Source organism: Oncorhynchus mykiss, chromosome 5 (genome assembly GCF_013265735.2).
Source record: "Oncorhynchus mykiss isolate Arlee chromosome 5, USDA_OmykA_1.1, whole genome shotgun sequence".
NCBI lineage: Eukaryota > Metazoa > Chordata > Actinopteri > Salmoniformes > Salmonidae > Oncorhynchus > Oncorhynchus mykiss.
In genome coordinates, this window is record NC_048569.1 from 62,584,722 (window position 1) to 62,603,255 (window position 18,534).

The following is an 18,534-nucleotide window of genomic DNA, read 5'->3' on the forward strand; positions in this document are numbered from 1 at the left end:
TTTAGCCGAAAATGGGAAAAAAAAGGGGCAGATCCCATTTAAAGTATGGCTCATCAGGCTCAGGTAGCACCTGGCTTGAATTTTCGATCAAATCTCTAATCAAATCCAGACGTAGGCCTATTTATATGCTTTTGAATCACGCTTCCGGTTTTGGAAGGAAATACCAGGTTACCCTGGTGAACAGTGATTTATTCTTGGGATGGAACACTTGTAAAATACCAGTAACATATTCAACCCTAGTCTGGTCTGTAAGGTGTTCTCCCAGAGAGAGAGAGAGAGAGAGAGAATCTGCCATAATGCATCAGAACAACAGATCTATACCTCAGCCACAGATCATTATTGAAACTCCATGTAGCCATGCCTAGCAGCCATGTTCCATCAGCCCAGACATGTACAGAGCCTTTTTCTGTCTGTTTGTCTGACAGATTAAACCCTTTCACCAATCACTTCTTAGTTCTCTGCTCAGATTGAGCTCTGTGCTCTGCGTCAGTGGCCAAGTTGTGAAAGGGGATATGCATGAGTGTATGAGAACCTGAAAGCACTTCACAGCAACAATCAGAGCTGTGCCCTTGAACATGAACACTGACGGGGAGAAGAGAGAGCTAAGACATGCAGGGAGTGCTTTTTAGACCATTCGAGGACCCCGACTTGATTTGCTTTGTCATTGAAATTACACAACGGTAACAGAGGACCTCTCACAATCAACAGGCTTATAACACAGCAAGAGGCATAGTGGGGATGGCCGAGTAAAAACCAGTCCATTCAATTGAAATCTGAAAATGAACCAAGTCTAAGTGTGGAATTAATACAGATGGCTCTGAGGTGATTGCAAACAAGGCTCTTGAGTTAATGATAGAGGACTTTGCTCAGAATAAGAGGACGTATCCATGCCTAAAGAGCAAATATTACTTCTTTGTAATCACTTGTGAACATTATGAGGAGTTGGTAAACAGATGGCACGAGACAGATGGCATGCGAATTGTTCAGTAATACTATATTTATGAAATGGTTTAGTTTAAGTAGTGTCGCCGAAGTATTCCGTTTCAACTGCCACACTAAAAGAATTCATCAACGCTACATACAATTGTAACTGTGCCAGATTCATGGCAAACAAATGACCAGTTACACAGACTGGAAAAGCAGAAAAAAAGAATGTGGCTTTTTTTTTTTTTTAAACAGCAGGATCATCCATATTTCATGACGTCCTCCCTCTCACAGCCAGTTCTGTTTGGGTCTAGGCTGCATTTGCATTTGAACATCGACTCAACACCTTTTGTCTGAAACTGCTGTTGCGTTTGAAGCCCAGATCAGATACCATTCCTGCTTTTTTTGTACCTCTAGATGTGGCCACTGGCCCAGAAAAATATGATCTTTGTTGATTAGCAATTCTTCAAACCCTTTGTGGACCATCTTATGACGCTCGATACAATTAAAGGGTACAGATATAATTAAATAAACCCCCATGTCTGTAAACACATTATCCAATCAAAACTCTTATCATCAAATGAACAAGAGATGCTTTAAGAAATATGTTTATTTAAAAAAAAATCTATTGCTTAATTACTCCATTAGGTGAAAATAAGAACACGAAGTCACAGATTTCTACCTCATTCCAATCCATTATTTCTATCTTCTTCCCTCTCTCTGTAAGTGAGAGTAACTGTCTCTATTGGAAACTTGTGATGTAAATGAAGTATCGCTCGAAATGTGAGAGTGGGCATCTCTTCCTGGGTGCCTCGGAATCGATGAAAGGCAGGATCATGTGCTTTAATGACCCAGGTGTTAGCCGGAGGGAGAGAGCCGACCGACTCTGCCCAGAGAAGGAGAGGGGATGGAGGGCACAGACTGACCACACTGGGCTACACCGTTGATCAACGCTCACTCAGAAGTCTCGCTTAGTGTCTCTGGCTCTTTATGTAATGGGGGTATACCTGATAAGGGGAGGACACACAGGTGTGAGGAACACGAGCGTAATACAGTATAAAGCAACGTTCACATTCTCATCAAGAAATGTCATTCGCACACATTGACACACGGAAACGTTCTCTCACAACCACCCACACACTACAGTAATAGGAGAGAGAAAGTCATAGCATGGGTCATAATTGAGCTCTGTTGAGATCTTCAGTCCAGGGTGGGGGAGTTGCTCTCCTCTCCTCTCCTCTCCAGAGCTGGCCTCTCCTCCTCTCCTCCCACAATGGTCTGTGGCTAGCTGTCTGTCTGGGACATTATGAGTGATTGAGCTGCTTCCGAAGGCCTTGGCTTCGCCCAGCGGGCTGTGGATCAATCAGCCGATGTCTGAGGGAGACAAGACCTCCCAGCCTCCCAGGCCCCACGCAGCCCTCCCAGTGTTTAGCCTCACAGCCTGTCAATCCCACTCATCTCCCTCCATTGGCTTCAGCTTCCTGTCTGCCTGTTCCTCTCAGCTGAAGAAGTAAGTGGATTCCTTTACCCGCTGGAGATCAAAGTTGCCTGGGAGACAAAAACAACACAAACACACCTCAGTGAAAAGTGATGTGTGATGATTGCTTAAGTTTTGATCTGTCAAATATTGTGGTCCAATTCGGAGTGACTGATCAGTCTAATATCAATCTCCATCTTCAGATCCGCATTGAATTCAACTCTGAAAAGTTGCCCCTGTACATGACTGTCGACTCCTATAGATACATTATAGGAGTCAATGCTTCCTCTACCATTATATAGGTGGGCCAGACTGCTGACTGTAACCTGTCATATGTGAGTGCAAGAGTAGGGAGGGGCCTGACCGTCTATATAAGGGACCAGATTATAATACTGATTCTGTCATTTAGAGGAGGGGAAATGACAGCTAGGCAAGACACCCACTCTGTGCATAGCTATTCTATCTCAACTAACACATGTAACCTACTACACGAGAGGAACTAAATGTTCCGATTATGTTGTATAACAATGGGCGATGCTGAAATTAACCGCGACCTGTTCAATGTAACCTGGCGGAGTGATGCAGAAAATCATCCTGGATTATGTCCAGCTAGTATTCATCCACTGTATCCTGTTAGAGGAGACATCCATGGGTTACCGTGGTGATGGCCTCTGTGTGGTTCGGACACAAAGCAGACCACCACATCTGCCTGAGCCATGTAAACAGATTATGAATGCGGGTGGAGGGTGGGGACAATTAATGGTAATCAACTTTATGCAATTCAGCTGCCGGTGCCAACCAGCCACTACAGATGGACAGAGAGAGAGGTTGAGTAAAGCCTCCTTCAGAACTGATGGATGGACGTGGTGCTGACAGAACAACGTACGCTGTTATCAATCATACCCTATGTCTATGCTGTGGGAATTAGAGGTAGAATCTGATGGACAGAACACACAGGTCACATTGGGTGCAGATAGAGAGAGAGACAAAGATGCAGAGAGAGAACAAGAGAACGAGAGTCAGAGAACGAGGCAGAGAGAGAACAAGAGAACGAGAGTCAGAGAACGAGGCAGAGAGAACGAGAGAACGAGAGTCAGAACGAGGCAGAGAGAGAACGAGAGAACATGAGTCAGAGAACGAGGCAGAGAGAGAACGAGAGTCAGAGAACGAGGCAGAGAGAGAACGAGAGTCAGAGAACGAGGCAGAGAGAGAACGAGAGAACGAGAGTCAGAGAACGAGGCAGAGAGAGAACGAGAGAACGAGAGTCAGAGAACGAGGCAGAGAGAGAACGAGAGAACGAGAGTCAGAGAACGAGGCACAGACAGACAGACAGACAGACAGACAGACAGACAGACAGACAGACACACAGACAGACAGACGCAGACAGAGACACTGACCTGTTTGGGGCACTTTGGCCAGCAGCAGCAGCATTCTCCGGTACTCCAGAAACTTTTTGCTTTTGACCTCGCTCCTGGAGGAGAAGGGAGGACACGATAAAAGCCTTATTTAACTGTTGTTGTTGTGGTGGTAAGAGGTTGGTCAGGAGTCCCGTGAGAAGAGCAGGATAGTGGTGCAGGATCCTCAGGCTCATCTCCCTAAGCTCCAGCCTTCCTCGGTCTCTCCTCGCCTTTCCTCCTAGGGACTAATGACCTCACGGGGCCTGGGCACAGGGAGTGAGGGGCTGGCCTGAGGTGCCCAATTACCTCACAGAAGGAGCAGTGTGGATACCATGTACACTTAACCCAAGCCCAGGGGATTACCGTAAAAACAAAACTTTTTACAAGCAACCTCACTAACAGTAAAACAGCCCTTTTTTTTTACTGTAATACAAGTAGTCTGTTGAGATTCTAAACACATTTACCTTCAAAGGAAGTCTGGGATCTGGGAATTTGTTGACGTTAAAAATCATGTCTCTATTGGATAGCATAGTTAAAAGCCCATCCAGAGTTTAGTATGTTTACCTTCTACGGTGCTTAAATTATTATTACTTTAACGATGTGTGTATGCTTTACCATGCAACTACAGTGCATTAGGAAAGTATTCAGACCCATTCCCCTTTTCCACATTTTGTGTAGTTACAGACTTAATCTAAAAATACATTTAAAACAAATAAAAATAAACATCAATCTACAAACAATAGCCCATAATGACAAAGTGAAAACAGGTTTTTTAGAATTTTTGCAAATGTATTACAAATAAAAAACAGAAATACCTTATTTACATTAGTATTTAGACCTTTTGCTATGGGCCTCGAAATTGAGCTCAGGTGCATCCTGTTTACATTGATCATCCTTGAGATGTTTCTACAACTTGATTGGAGTCCACCTGTGATAAATTCAATTGATTGGACATGATTTGGAAAGGCACACCTGTCTATATAAGGTCCCACAGTTGACAATGCATGTCAGAGCAAAAAGTAAGCCATGAGGTTGAAGGAATTGTCCGAACGAGCCCCGAGACAGGATTGTGTCGATGCACAGATCTGGGAATGGGTACCAAAACCCTTATGCAGCATTGAAGGTCCCCAAGAACACAGTGGCCTCCATCATTCTTAAATGGAAGAAGTTTGGAACCACCAAGACTCTTCCTAGAGCTGGCTGCCCGGCCAAACTGAGCAATCAGGGGAGAATGACCTTGGTCAAAGAGGTGACCAAGAACCTGATTTGCTGGTCTGATGAAACCAAGATTGATCTCTTTGGCCTGAATGCCAAGCGTCACGCCTGGAGTAAACCTGGCACCATCCCTACGGTGAAGCATGGTCGTGTCAGCATCATGATGTGGGGATGTTTTCAGTGGCAGGGACTGGAAGGGACTGGGAGACTAGTCAGGATCGAGGGAAAGATTGTGTGTAGATTGATGAGGAGAAAAACCCAAAACAATTTAAACTATTTTAGAATAAGACTAACGTAACGTAACACGTGGAAAAAGTCAAGGGGTCTGAATAGTGTCTGAAGGCTTAACAAGTACATAGCGTATACAGGGTGAGAGAGAGTCCACAGCAGTAAACTCCCAAGTAGATGAATGTTTGTACATTCTTTGCATACATGGCTGAGAGAAAGTGAAAGGTTCATCGGCAGTGCTGTTGAATCTACTTTTTGTTGAGTTATGTATTCTCAGTAAAAAATGCTCAATGTGCAATAACACGTTCTGGTAAATGCACAAAATAGGCGAGGTTTGCATATAAAGACATTTAAAGTCAGGTTTTTCCCCTCCCCAACACTTTTTTCCCTCTATGCTCCTTTCCTCCTATCTTATAGCTAAATAAAGCATACTAAACTGCCAGTCCCAGTGTGGTGTATCAGTGGTCCAGTGTGTGGTGTGTAGAAACTTACTGTAGCCCAGAACAGTATTTCTTCAGTAGGAAGTTGGACAGCTCTTGAAGGATGGGCTGGCTGTGCAGTGCCACAAACTGCTCCCGGCAAACCTGGCAACCCAAGAGAGCACACCACACACAGTCACTCTACTGTACTCCCAGCACTCAAGCAATCACTCTATTCAACACTGGCATTTGACTGTACTGGGAGTTCTAGAGTGATCTGGCAACCCGAGAGAGTCACTCACTCTGTCCTCATGATACAAGCAGAACCAACAACACTACTCAACTCTCCAGCTTCATTGACACAGGACTCGAAGTCACACTGCTGACTTGAGTTATGCTAATGATCTCCATTGGGGTTGCTCCATTTGTCCTCTCCAGTGCCGTCGGTCTCCATTGTGTGACTGGGGAGATCTAAACTAGGTTGATGAAACGCTCACAATCCCTCTGAGAGGAAGGAGAGGAGACCGGTCACAGACCCTGATACTACATAGACAACAGGGGAGGACAGGAGGAGAGAAGGAGAAGCGGGGGTAGAGGTAGAAATGGAGGAGGAAAGGGATAGGAGACTAGCTAGAATGATTGGGGCCATTCATTTATACTGCCAGGTCGGTGCCAATTTAATGCTTGCCTGAAGAATAGAAATATGATAATATAAAATCCTATGTCATATGTTAAGGTGCGGACCAATATATTTAAAGTGCTGCCCCTAGCCTTTGTGTTCAATTGGCTATGTAATGAGGGAAGGGCACTTTGAGATTTAAACATGACAAGAAATAACCACACTGTGAAAACCCACTTCAATGCTAATTATTGGAGATTGGATGAAGAAATAGCACTTTCCTTAACATAATTCACACAGAAATACCATTATGGTAATTCGGCCATTTTGGATCTCAACAGAGCGTCTCAATTTAGTGTTGTTGACACCTCGGAGCATCTCAATTTAGTGTTGTTAACACCTCGGAGTCACGCTAAAAAGGACAGGCCAACACAGCCCTCTATACTCCGTAATGGCCCTCTGTAACAGGATGCAACTCTGGGACATATGGTGCTGTCTGCTGCCAATAGCTGTAAAGCCATGTATTAACAGCCAGGCAGCCAGTGGTGTAAAGTAATTGACTCTGGCCACCAGGGAAGGCCTATACGGGGTATTATACTCTGGGTAGTTCAAGCCTTGAATGCTGATTGGCTGACAGCTGTGGTATATCAGACTGTATACCACGGGTATGACAAAACCTTTATTTTTTTACTGCTCTAATTACATTGGTAACCAGTTTATAATAGCAATAAGGTAACTCGGGGGTTTGTGGTATTTGGCCAGTATACCACGGCTATGGGCTGTGTCCAGGCCCCCATCGTTGCTTCATGCGTAAGAACAGCCCTTAGCCGTGGTATATTGGCCATATACCACACCTGACCTGGGCCTTATTGCTTAAGTATACTACCCCACCCAGCCACAAGGAGCTGTGTGCTAAGGTCAAAGGAGGAATGAAGGTGATAGAAGAAAATGAAGATGACGTACCTTGTTCATGGTGTCGACTGTGATGGCGTGGGTCCAGAAGCAGTCGTGGACGGAGACGAACGTCAGGCCGGCGCTGGAGAAGCACACAGAGGAAGAAAGAGACTAGGGCTAGACGTGGTGGAAGGAAATCGTGGTGGAAACTGGATACCGTAACATGAGGTTGCCGGGCCCCAATTCTACACATTTTGCCATGGGGCATAGAGAAAATGTAGCAATTTTATAACTCATTTCTTGCAATTCTACACATTTTTCCATGGACCGGAGAGAAAAATGTGCAATTCTACAGCTTATTTCCTGCAACTCTACTCAGTTTGCCATAGGGTGCAGAAAAATCTGAGTGAGAGTGACTAAGAAAATAAATTAATTAATTCGTCCACGATTACTAAAAGTTTAGATAATTGAGTGAATGTCAGTGAGTGACAAGAGAAAAACTGCTGATGCACAACCACATTTTAGAAATAGGCCTATTCTAATTGTCTAACTCTCAACAGCAAGTTGAGACCTCCTTGGAAATAGTTGCAGCCTGCCACCAGTTTCCCCATCCCTGTTGTAGAGTGTGGTGTGGGTCAGAGGTTATAGGTTAGGCCTTAGTGTACCTGTAGCAGTAGAGAGCAGTCAGCATCATGTGTGTGGAGTCCAGAGAGTGGATGAAGTTAGGAGGGAAGGCATTCTTCTGTTTCACAGTGTCTGGTCTCCTGTGGATGAAAAACAGGACAGTTATTCACAACAGGAGAAGACACACACAGTCACACGCTAACTATGTTTCTCTCACACACCAACACATACCCCCCACCATGAAGTCCCTGATGATGCAAGGAACTGAAAAGCCAGTTTCCAAGTCCATAAATCACTGATGGTAGATCAATATGAATTATGTATGAGTGACAAAGAAACAACAGAACAGATGTTCACGTGACAGCAGGCATCTCGCCAATAACAACTGCACTCTAAACTTCCAAATTCCCGTGCATGCCTCCAGCTAATTGGGTGTTGGCGAGAAAAGAAAAACACATTGCAGTATTAGAAGCTGTTTTGGCAACTGTCATCCAACTGAAGGGTTGGAGAAATGTAAATGTGCATCGACCTCTGCTGAAAGTGAGCACTTTCCCAATCTGTATATGCACACATTATCCTCATTAGCCTGGGCCTTGACCTCCCAACCCACTGATCCAGTGCACTTGTAATGAGGATGGAGTACAGGGGGATAATAGCTTGGGATGCACCCAGCAGCACAGACTAGACATAGGCATGCCAGCTATACAGATGTCAACTCCACTCCCCTGTAACGCCGTTTGGCTGGGAACTGGCCAGAGTGATGGAGAAAATAGCCAAGCCTGTATCAGTGCTTAGGGGTAACTTCTACCTACTCTGAAATCTATGCGATTGAAAACTATGCGGTTAACTTTGTCTCTATGGGGAATGGGATAGACTGGGAGTTTAGCTTCAAGCACTTTAGCAACAGTTAGTCAAGTCAAATCACATTTTATTGGTCACATACACATGGTTAGCAGATGTTAATGCGAGTGTAGTGAAATGATTGTGTTTCTAGTTGCGACAGTGCAGTAATATCTAACAAGTAATCTAACAAAAATGACTACCTTGTACACACAAATGGGATGTACATAAGAATATGTACATATAAATATATGGATGAGCGATGGCCGTGCGGCATAGGCAAGATGCAGTAGATGCTATAGAATACAGTATACAGTGCCTTGCGAAAGTATTCGGCCCCCTTGAACTTTGCGACCTTTTGCCACATTTCAGGCTTCAAACATAAAGATATAAAACTGTATTTTTTTGTGAAGAATCAACAACAAGTGGGACACAATCATGAAGTGGAACGACATTTATTGGATATTTCAAACTTTTTTAACAAATCAAAAACTGAAAAATTGGGCGTGCAAAATTATTCAGCCCCTTTACTTTCAGTGCAGCAAACTCTCTCCAGAAGTTCAGTGAGGATCTCTGAATGATCCAATGTTGACCTAAATGACTAATGATGATAAATACAATCCACCTGTGTGTAATCAAGTATAAATGCACCTGCACTGTGATAGTCTCAGAGGTCCGTTAAAAGCGCAGAGAGCATCATGAAGAACAAGGAACACACCAGGCAGGTCCGAGATACTGTTGTGAAGAAGTTTAAAGCCGGATTTGGATACAAAAAGATTTCCCAAGCTTTAAACATCCCAAGGAGCACTGTGCAAGCGATAATATTGAAATGGAAGGAGTATCAGACCACTGCAAATCTACCAAGACCTGGCCGTCCCTCTAAACTTTCAGCTCATACAAGGAGAAGACTGATCAGAGATGCAGCCAAGAGGCCCATGATCACTCTGGATGAACTGCAGAGATCTACAGCTGAGGTGGGAGACTCTGTCCATAGGACAACAATCAGTCGTATATTGCACAAATCTGGCCTTTATGGAAGAGTGGCAAGAAGAAAGCCATTTCTTAAAGATATCCATAAAAAGTGTTGTTTAAAGTTTGCCACAAGCCACCTGGGAGACACACCAAACATGTGGAAGAAGGTGCTCTGGTCAGATGAAACCAAAATTGAACTTTTTGGCAACAATGCAAAACGTTATGTTTGGCGTAAAAGCAACATAGCTCATCACACTGAACACACCATCCCCACTGTCAAACATGGTGGTGGCAGCATCATGGTTGGGGCCTGCTTTTCTTCAGCAGGGACAGGGAAGATGGTTAAAATTGATGGGAAGATGGATGGAGCCAAATACAGGACCATTCTGGAAGAAAACCTGATGGAGTCTGCAAAAGACCTGAGACTGGGACGGAGATTTGTCTTCCAACAAGACAATGATCCCAAACATAAAGCAAAATCTACAATGGAATGGTTCAAAAATAAACATATCCAGGTGTTAGAATGGCCAAGTCAAAGTCCAGACCTGAATCCAATCGAGAATCTGTGGAAAGAACTGAAAACTGCTGTTCACAAATGCTCTCCATCCAACCACTCCAATGTCAGTCTCTCAATGTGCAAAACTGATAGAGACATACCCCAAGCGACTTACAGCTGTAATCGCAGCAAAAGGTGGCGCTACAAAGTATTAACTTAAGGGGGCTGAATAATTTTGCACGCCCAATTTTTCAGTTTTTGATTTTAAAAAAAAGTTTGAAATATCCAATAAATGTCGTTCCACTTCATGATTGTGTCCCACTTGTTGTTGATTCTTCACAAAAAAATACAGTTTTATATCTTTATGTTTGAAGCCTGAAATGTGGCAAAAGGTCGCAAAGTTCAAGGGGGCCGAATACTTTCGCAAGGCACTGTATACATATGAGATTAGTAATGTAGGATATGTAAACATTATTAAAGTGCCGTTATTTAAAGTGACTAGTAATACCTTTATTAAATCAATTTATTACATTTATTAAAGTGGCCAGAGATTTGAGTCAGTATGTTGGCAGCAGCCACTCTATGTTAGTGATGACTGTTTAATAGTTTGATGGCCTTGAGATAGAAGCTGTTTTTCAGTCTCTCGGTCCCAGCTTTGATGCACCTGTACTGACCTCGCCTTCTGGATGATAGTGGGGTAAACAGGCAGTGGCTCGGGTGGTTATTGTCCTTGATGATCTTTTTGGCCTTCCTGTGACATCGGGTGCTGTAGGTGTCCTGGAGGGCAGGTAGTTTGCCCTCGGTAAATGCTTTGTTCAGACCCCACTACCCTCTAGAGAGCCTTACGGTTGTGGCCGGAGCAGTTGCCATACCAGCCGGTGATACAGCCCGACAGGATTCTCTCGATTGTGCATCTGTAAAAGTTTGTGAGTGTTTTAGGTGGCAAGAAATATTTCTTCAGCCTCCTGAGGTTGAAGAGGCACTGTTGCGCCTTCTTCACCACACTGTCTGTGTGGGTGGACCATTTCAGTTTGTCCGTGATTTGTACGCCGAGGAACTTAAAACTTTCCACCTTCTCCACTACTGTCCCGTCGATGTGAATGGGGGGGGTGCTCCCTCTGCTGTTTCCTGAAGTCCACAATCATCTCCTTTGTTTTGTTGACATTGAGTGAGAGGTTATTTCCCTGACACCACACTCCGAGGGCCCTCACCTCCTCCCTGTAGGCCGTCTCGTCACGGTTGGTAATCAAGCCTACCACTGTAGTGTCGTCTGCAAACTTGATGATTGAGTTGGAAGCGTGGATGGCCACGCAGTCATGGATGAACAGGGAGTACAGGAGAGGGCTGAGAATGCACCCTTTTGGGGCCCAAGTGTTGAGGATCAGCGGGGTAGAGATGTTGTTTCCTACCCTCACCACCTGGGGGCGACCCATCAGAAAATCCAGGACCCAGTTGCAAAGGGTGGGGTCGAGATCCAGGGTCGAGATCCAGGGTCTCGAGCTTAATGATGAGTTTGGAGGGTACCATGGTGTTAAATGCTGTTCTGTAGTCAATGAACAGCATTCTTACATAGGTATTCCTCTTGTCCAGATGGGATAGGGCAGTGTCCAGTGTGATGGGGATTGCGTCGTTTGTGAACCTATTGGGGCAGTAAGCAAATTGGAGTGGGTCTAGGGTGTCAGGTAGGGTGGAGGTGAAATGGTCCTTGACTAGTCTCTCAAAGCACTTCATAATGACAGAAGTGAGTGCTACGGGGCAATAGTCGTTTAGCTCAGTTACCTTAGCTTTCTTGGGGACAGGAACAATGGTGGCCATCTTGAAGCATGTGGCCACAGCAGACTGGGACAGGGATTGATTGAATATGTTCGTAAACACACCAGCCAGCTGGTCTACGCATGCTCTAAGGATGTGGCTAGGGATGCTGTCTGGGCCGGCAGCCTTGCGAGGGTTAACACGTTTAAATGCTTTACTCACGTTGGCCACGGAGAAGGAGAGCCCACAGGCTTTGGTAGTGGGCAGTGTCAGTGGCACTGCATTGTCCTCAAAGTTGTTGTTTAATTTGTCTGGAAACAAGACGTCGGTGTCTGCGACAGGGCTGGTTTTCTTTTTGTAATCTGTGATTGACTGTAGACCCTGCCACATACGTCTGGTTAGATGGTTAGAGGCCTGTAAGCACAGGAGAGCCACAGCCAACCACACCACTTACTTACCCTAACAAAGGCCTTTTTAAGGCCTATACTGTGTGCGTGCGTGTGTACAGTACATGTTTTCCGGCCTTATCAGGACCAGAATGTCCTGACTAATCACCAGAACGTCCTGACAAAGTAGGAAAACAGGAAACATTCTGTAAAGCCAGGACTTTTTTCATGTCCTGAATTTGTTTTAAATGCTATTTTAGGCTTAAGGGTTAGGTTTAGGGTTTGGGGTTAAGGTTAGGGATAAGTTTAGGGTTAAGGTGTAGGAGTTAAGAAAAATAGGATTTTGAATGGGAATAAATTTTTGCTCCGCAAAAAGTCCTGAAAATTCACGAAAACAAAGCTGTGTGTATGTACACGAGTGAAAGCTGGGGAAATCAGCAGAGAGGAGGGAATGCTGAGCTCGGCTGTAACTGGCAGACTGTGAAATATGGATTCTTTCTCTGGCAGAAATCTAAGTTGAGAGGAATAACTCTATAAGCAGCAGCATCCCTCTGCACGCACGCACGCGCGCACAAGCACACACACACTTTAGTTTGAGATAAAGAGGAGGAAGCTTTTTGTTGTGTCGCCGTGCTCGTGTGTGGCGGTGAATGTCAGGTCAGACAGAAGGCTGTCAATCTGTCTCCTCTCGCTCAGTCAGTGAGGTATTTATGGTCTCTCGATGTCAGTGAGGTATTTATGGTCTCTCGATGTCAGTGCGGTATTTATGGTCTCTCTCGATGTCAGTGAGGTATTTATGGTCTCTCGATGTCAGTGAGGTATTTATGGTCTCTCGATGTCAGTGCGGTATTTATGGTCTCTCTCGATGTCAGTGAGGTATTTATGGTCTCTCTCAGTCAGTGAGGTATTTATGGTCTCAGTCAGTGAGGTATTTATGGTCTCTCGATGTCAGTGAGGTATTTATGGTCTCTCGATGTCAGAGAGGTATTTATGGTCTCTCGATGTCAGTGAGGTATTTATGGTCTCTCTCAATGTCAGTGAGGTATTTATGGTCTCTCGATGTCAGTGAGGTATTTATGGTCTCTCGATGTCAGTGAGGTATTTATGGTCTCTCGATGTCAGTGAGGTATTTATGGTCTCTCTCAATGTCAGTGAGGTATTTATGGTCTCTCGATGTCAGTGAGGTATTTATGGTCTCTCTCAATGTCAGTGAGGTATTTATGGTCTCTCTCGATGTCAGTGCGGTATTTATGGTCTCTCTCGATGTCAGTGAGGTATTTATGGTCTCTCGATGTCAGTGAGGTATTTATGGTCTCTCTCGATGTCAGTGAGGTATTTATGGTCTCTCTCGATGTCAGTGAGGTATTTATGGTCTCTCTCGATGTCAGCGGCAGACCTCAGAGTAATGGGGAGACTGTCACAAGGCATAGGCCTCACCTCACTGAGGGATCAGACAGTAGGCTACAGACAGCAGCAATCACGAGCTGGATGAAATAGTCACAAAACGTGTGTGGCTGTCAGTCAGCATGGACATTGTGAAGAACAGAGTATGAAATTAACTTTTTATTTTAAAGTTAGAAATGACCCATATGCATTTTTCCAGTCTTAGTGATACAGCTGTAGTGTTTTGTGTTATAGTGTAGGCACTCACTCAAAGATTTACACTAACTATCTCAACTAGGCCTAGTTTCCTATGTTGCACAGGAATATGTATAGGCTACTTTAAAAAAAAGTTTCAAACCAAATACCCAACAAACAACAACCACGGTGTATTAACCTCCAGCTCTACCTCTGATACTAATCACACATTCAATGGCCCTTTTACAGAAATCATTCAGCGGTGACATTTTAGCCCAAATGCCACCCTACCCAGGGCTATCAGTGGCCTGTCTGTCCGTCCGTCTGTCCATCTGGTGCAGATGGCCCCATTGTTTTGAACATATCTTTCCTTTTCAAGTTCAAAAAGTTCACATATACATTATACATTATAAAACATGTCATGTTTTTGGAAGAGAAAGAGACAGAGGGAAAGAGAGAGAGAGAAATAAAGTCATTTCTTACAAACTATCCCTAAAAGGACAAAAATACTGTAAGTTATACAAATAATAATTACAGCAGTTTACCTCAATGTCATTGAATATAATTAACACACACGTTCCTGTTTTTGTCTATACAGTTATTTGGCAGGGTACAACATGTCTTTAGTCGCAACCCGGCTGTTATAATTGACATTACATACACATTTTTCAGTCTCTGAGTCCTTTGACTTACAGTTGGCGGCTGTGGTTTGAGCCAAATTGGCCGTAGTAATTTTCTGTCCCAATCACTAACAGTTCCCTTGACATGTACATTTGTTTTTTTTGTCATCCAGGTTACAAGGTACTGCTCCCAATACAATGAAAAGTGATTCCAGTGGTAACTAATGTCTAGGAGTGTCTTCACTACTTCTTTTTTAATGTTCTTCCAGAAGCCCTGTAAACTTTGGACAGTAGCAGAAGATATGTGTGTGGTCTCCTATTGGTCAACAGCCCCCCCCCCCCACCCCCACCCCCCCCAGCATACAATTTCATTATCAAGAAAGGTGTTTCAAAGTATCTCATTTTCACTTTCCAGTCAAACTAGTGCATTTGTGACTACTTTCACAAATTCTCTCCCATGATTGATCTTCCACCATCAAATTCATCTCTAGTTTCCATTTTCCTTTCACATCCTGCGTGTGAAACCATTTATATAACTGAGACACATATTTTTGGGTTATTTGACCTTCCAATATGTTTATGAAATATTGCTTGACACTGAATGACGATTTTTTTATGACCTCCCATTTCTTGTGTGTCATTAGGTTGTGTCTTATCTGGAAGTACCTAAACATGTCATTTGCAGGTAGACCATATTTGGTTTGGAGCAGAGTAAAAGATTTGTGAACATTCGCTTCAAAAAGCTGGTTAATTGACCCTTCGCTAAGCCCCACCCCCCTTGGTTACTGTTGCAACCTCAGACAGCATTTTCCCAGGAAGCCCAATTCCCCATTCAACCACTGGCGAAATGCCCTCACAATGATCTCAAACTGTGTTTCTAATACACAATGAAATTAAACAGACTACCCCTTGCTAATCAGGAAACTCTTGGGTAATGTTGTGGTGGATTGTTGCTTCACGGGAAAGGGAACCTGGTAAAATGATGTTTGTAGTATAGCTAGCCACTGAATGGCTCTGAATTCACTGTCAGCATGCAGTGAAAGCTATAAATATATTTGGAGCAAACTAGCTAGCAAGTGCTCTAAAATCATACCCTGATGTTGACAGAAAATGGGAGTTTTATTCATAACATTGCTAACTTAGCTAGCTAACATACAGTACCGGTCAAAAGTTTGGACACACCTACTCATTCAGGGTTTTCTTTATTTTTTAAAATATATTTTCTACATTATAGAATAATAGTGAAGACATCGAAATTATGAAATAACACATATGGAATTATGTAGTAAACAAATCAACTTATATTTTATATTTGAGATTCTTCAAAGTAGCCACCCTTTGCCTTGATGACAGATTTGCACATTCTTGGCATTCTCTCAACCAGCTTCATCAGAAATGCTTTTCCAACAGTCTTGGAGTTCAAATAGCCCTTACAAAGCTGTCATCAAGGCAAAGGGTGGCTACTTTGAAGACTCAAGTATAAATATATACCGTACCAGTCAAAAGTTTGGACACCTACACCTTTTCTTCATTTTTATTATTTTCTAAATTGTAGAATAAGTGAAATGCCAAGAGTGTGGAAAGCTGTCAACGAGGCGAAGGGTGGCTACTTTGAAGAAACTCAAATATAAAATACATTTTGATTTGTTTAACACTTTTTTGGTTACTACATGATTCCATATGTGTTATTTCATAGTTTTGATGTCTTCAGTATTATTCTACAATGTATAAAATAATAAAGTGAAGAAAAAATATTGAATGAGTAGTTGTGTCCAAACTTATGACTGGTACTGTACATTTTGAGAACATACGTTTTATTGAGTGGCTAGCAAGCTATTTAGTATTATTAACGTTTGGTGGAAAACAATGTAACAAAAGTATAATTTTGTATTCAAAAAATACTTCAACAGGCTATGCATTTCAGGAATCACAAGGACAAGTACTTCTGGTACACTGTTAAATTATTTATCAATTTAAACATGTTTTTTTGGATGAAAACTCTCCGTTTTTGCCATAGCCCTCATTGGCTTTCATGCAATATAAACGTGAGTTTTTCCGAGGTGTTGGACTTGATGTCCGTTGCTATCCAGTTGCTGCTGTTGGTTCCCCGGAATTCTGGGGCTAACCAAAGGGTCAATTGTGATCAACCCTTTCTGCCATTATGGACTGCTGTCCATACCTTAAGAGTGTATCTTTTACATTCAGTCTTCAATCTAACCTTCCTCCAATGTAATGGGCCTAAAAACGGTAATGAAGGAAGGGGTATTCTCGGAAATGAATTGTGAGCTGTAGCCATTCACTCTAACCCTGGATATAGGGTTGGGGATCCATACTCTAATCCTTAATAACCAATGGAATGAATCCCATTCTCAAAAGTGTTTGTTCTAGGTAGAACTAATCAACAGTATGAAATGCCTTCTCCGCATCTAGGCTGAGAAGCAAGGCTGTTGCAGAGAAGCATTGCTGTTTGTTGTCTACCCTTAGCCAGTGACTGAATGTTTAATACCCTACTAATATTGTTAGTAATTTGTCTGCCAAGTATAAAACCTGTCTGAACCGGGTTAATCAGTTTCCCTACTGTATATGTTTCTGAATTCTCTTAGTAAATTTCGGGTCCGTGGGGAGGAGACTAATATGCCTGAATGAGCTACACTGGGAAGGATCTTTACCTTCCTTGTGGATTACTGTTATGATTGACCATGTTTTGGGTGGGTCTTCCTTTGATAATGCATAGTTATATACTCTGCACAAAACCAGGCTAATATCCTCAATGAAGGTCTTCACCTCAGTATCCATCTGTCCCCTGGTGATTTATTATTTTGCAATCTCTTGATGGCTTACTCAACCTCGTTCTCTATAACTGGCCGTGTCATTTCGGCCCAATCTTCCTGTGATCATTTTGTGAGATTTAGGTTAGACAAGAGGGTTCAAATGTTTTCTTGTTTATGGTCTTGTTCTGCTGAATCATTAAGGTCTTTATAATATGCTGCAAACACCTCCGCAATGTCACTTGGCTTTGAGACTTCTGCTTTAGAGAAGGGATTAATTATCTTAGGGACTACTCTGCTAGCCTGGGCTTTTCTTAGCTGGAAGGCTAACAACCAGCTGTCTCTATTACCCAGCTCATAACATCTTTGATTAGTAAATCTAAATGTCCCTTCTGTTTTGTAAGTCAATAACTTACATAACTTTTGTTGACATTCATTCAACTTATGCAATGTATCATCTTCCCTTGTTTTTTTATGTTCTCGTTCAAGTCTCTTTAAACTATCCTCCAAACGCTGCTGTTTGTCAATACACTGCTTCTTTAATTTGGCAGACAAAGCAATTATCTTACCTCTTAATACCGCCTTTGCCCCTTCCCACAAAATGGATTGATGATACATCATTATTAAAAAAAATAAGTAATCTTTCAAATGTTCATTGTAACTCTTGCTTTACAATATGTTATGTCAATATGGAGACAAAATTTAAAGTGCTTCTCCCTTCCTAGATGTATCTTTAGACATACTTGACTGGGGTCCGATATAGTTTTCAACGCTGCATTACTTTACTTTATGTAAATACTGCTTGGATATACAAATTAAGTATATTCTGGAGTAGCTGCCATGACCCTTTGAGAAAAAAAATGGTATTTTATTCTGGAATGCTTTGAACGCCAAGTATCAATAAGCCCCAGTTCATTCATCATGGCAGCCAGGGCTTTAGATTTCTTAGAATGTGGACTGTGCTCAGCAGGAAGTCGGTCAAGCTTGTAATTCTGCATGCAATTAAAAGTCCCCGCCAATAATAACCATCCCTTTTGCATTGTCCACGATTACAGTTGTGATATCTTTAAAGAACCCTGGGCAGTCCTCATTTTGATGCATTCAAGTTCAGAATATTAATTTCTGTCCCCACTACCCTAATCTACCCTGATTATCCTTCAACACTTTATTCTTGGCAAAGCACACAGATCTATTAAATAAGATTGCAACACCTCTTTTTTCCCCACCATGAAAAGATACACAAAATACTTGATCTACCCATTCTCTTCTTCATTTTTTTGTTAATGTTCTACTGAATGTTTATATTATAACTAATACAATTAACT

General features: G+C 42.8%; 1 protein-coding gene across 3 annotated transcripts in view; it reads right to left on the reverse strand.

Annotated features, from left to right (window-relative positions):
- Positions 1 to 1,516: 1,516 nt before the first annotated feature.
- The window catches only part of LOC110524270 (DNA-directed RNA polymerase, mitochondrial), a 93,978-nt gene continuing 76,960 nt past the window's right edge, over positions 1,517 to 18,534 (reverse strand). For 2 of the 3 annotated variants that reach the window (XR_005051828.1, XM_036978023.1), the window contains 5 exons: positions 7,839 to 7,937; positions 7,243 to 7,315; positions 5,734 to 5,825; positions 3,799 to 3,872; positions 1,517 to 2,472 (listed from right to left, as the gene is read on the reverse strand). Coding sequence is in view for 2 of the 3 variants with exons in the window: in XM_036978023.1 (XP_036833918.1) it covers positions 2,423 to 2,472; positions 3,799 to 3,872; positions 5,734 to 5,825; positions 7,243 to 7,315; positions 7,839 to 7,937 (388 nt within the window). In the remaining variant the exon portion in view is untranslated. Of the gene's footprint in view, positions 2,473 to 3,798; positions 3,873 to 5,733; positions 5,826 to 5,853; positions 6,165 to 7,242; positions 7,316 to 7,838; positions 7,938 to 18,534 lie in introns of those variants that run through there. The other variant, XM_036978024.1, reaches the window with a different exon arrangement.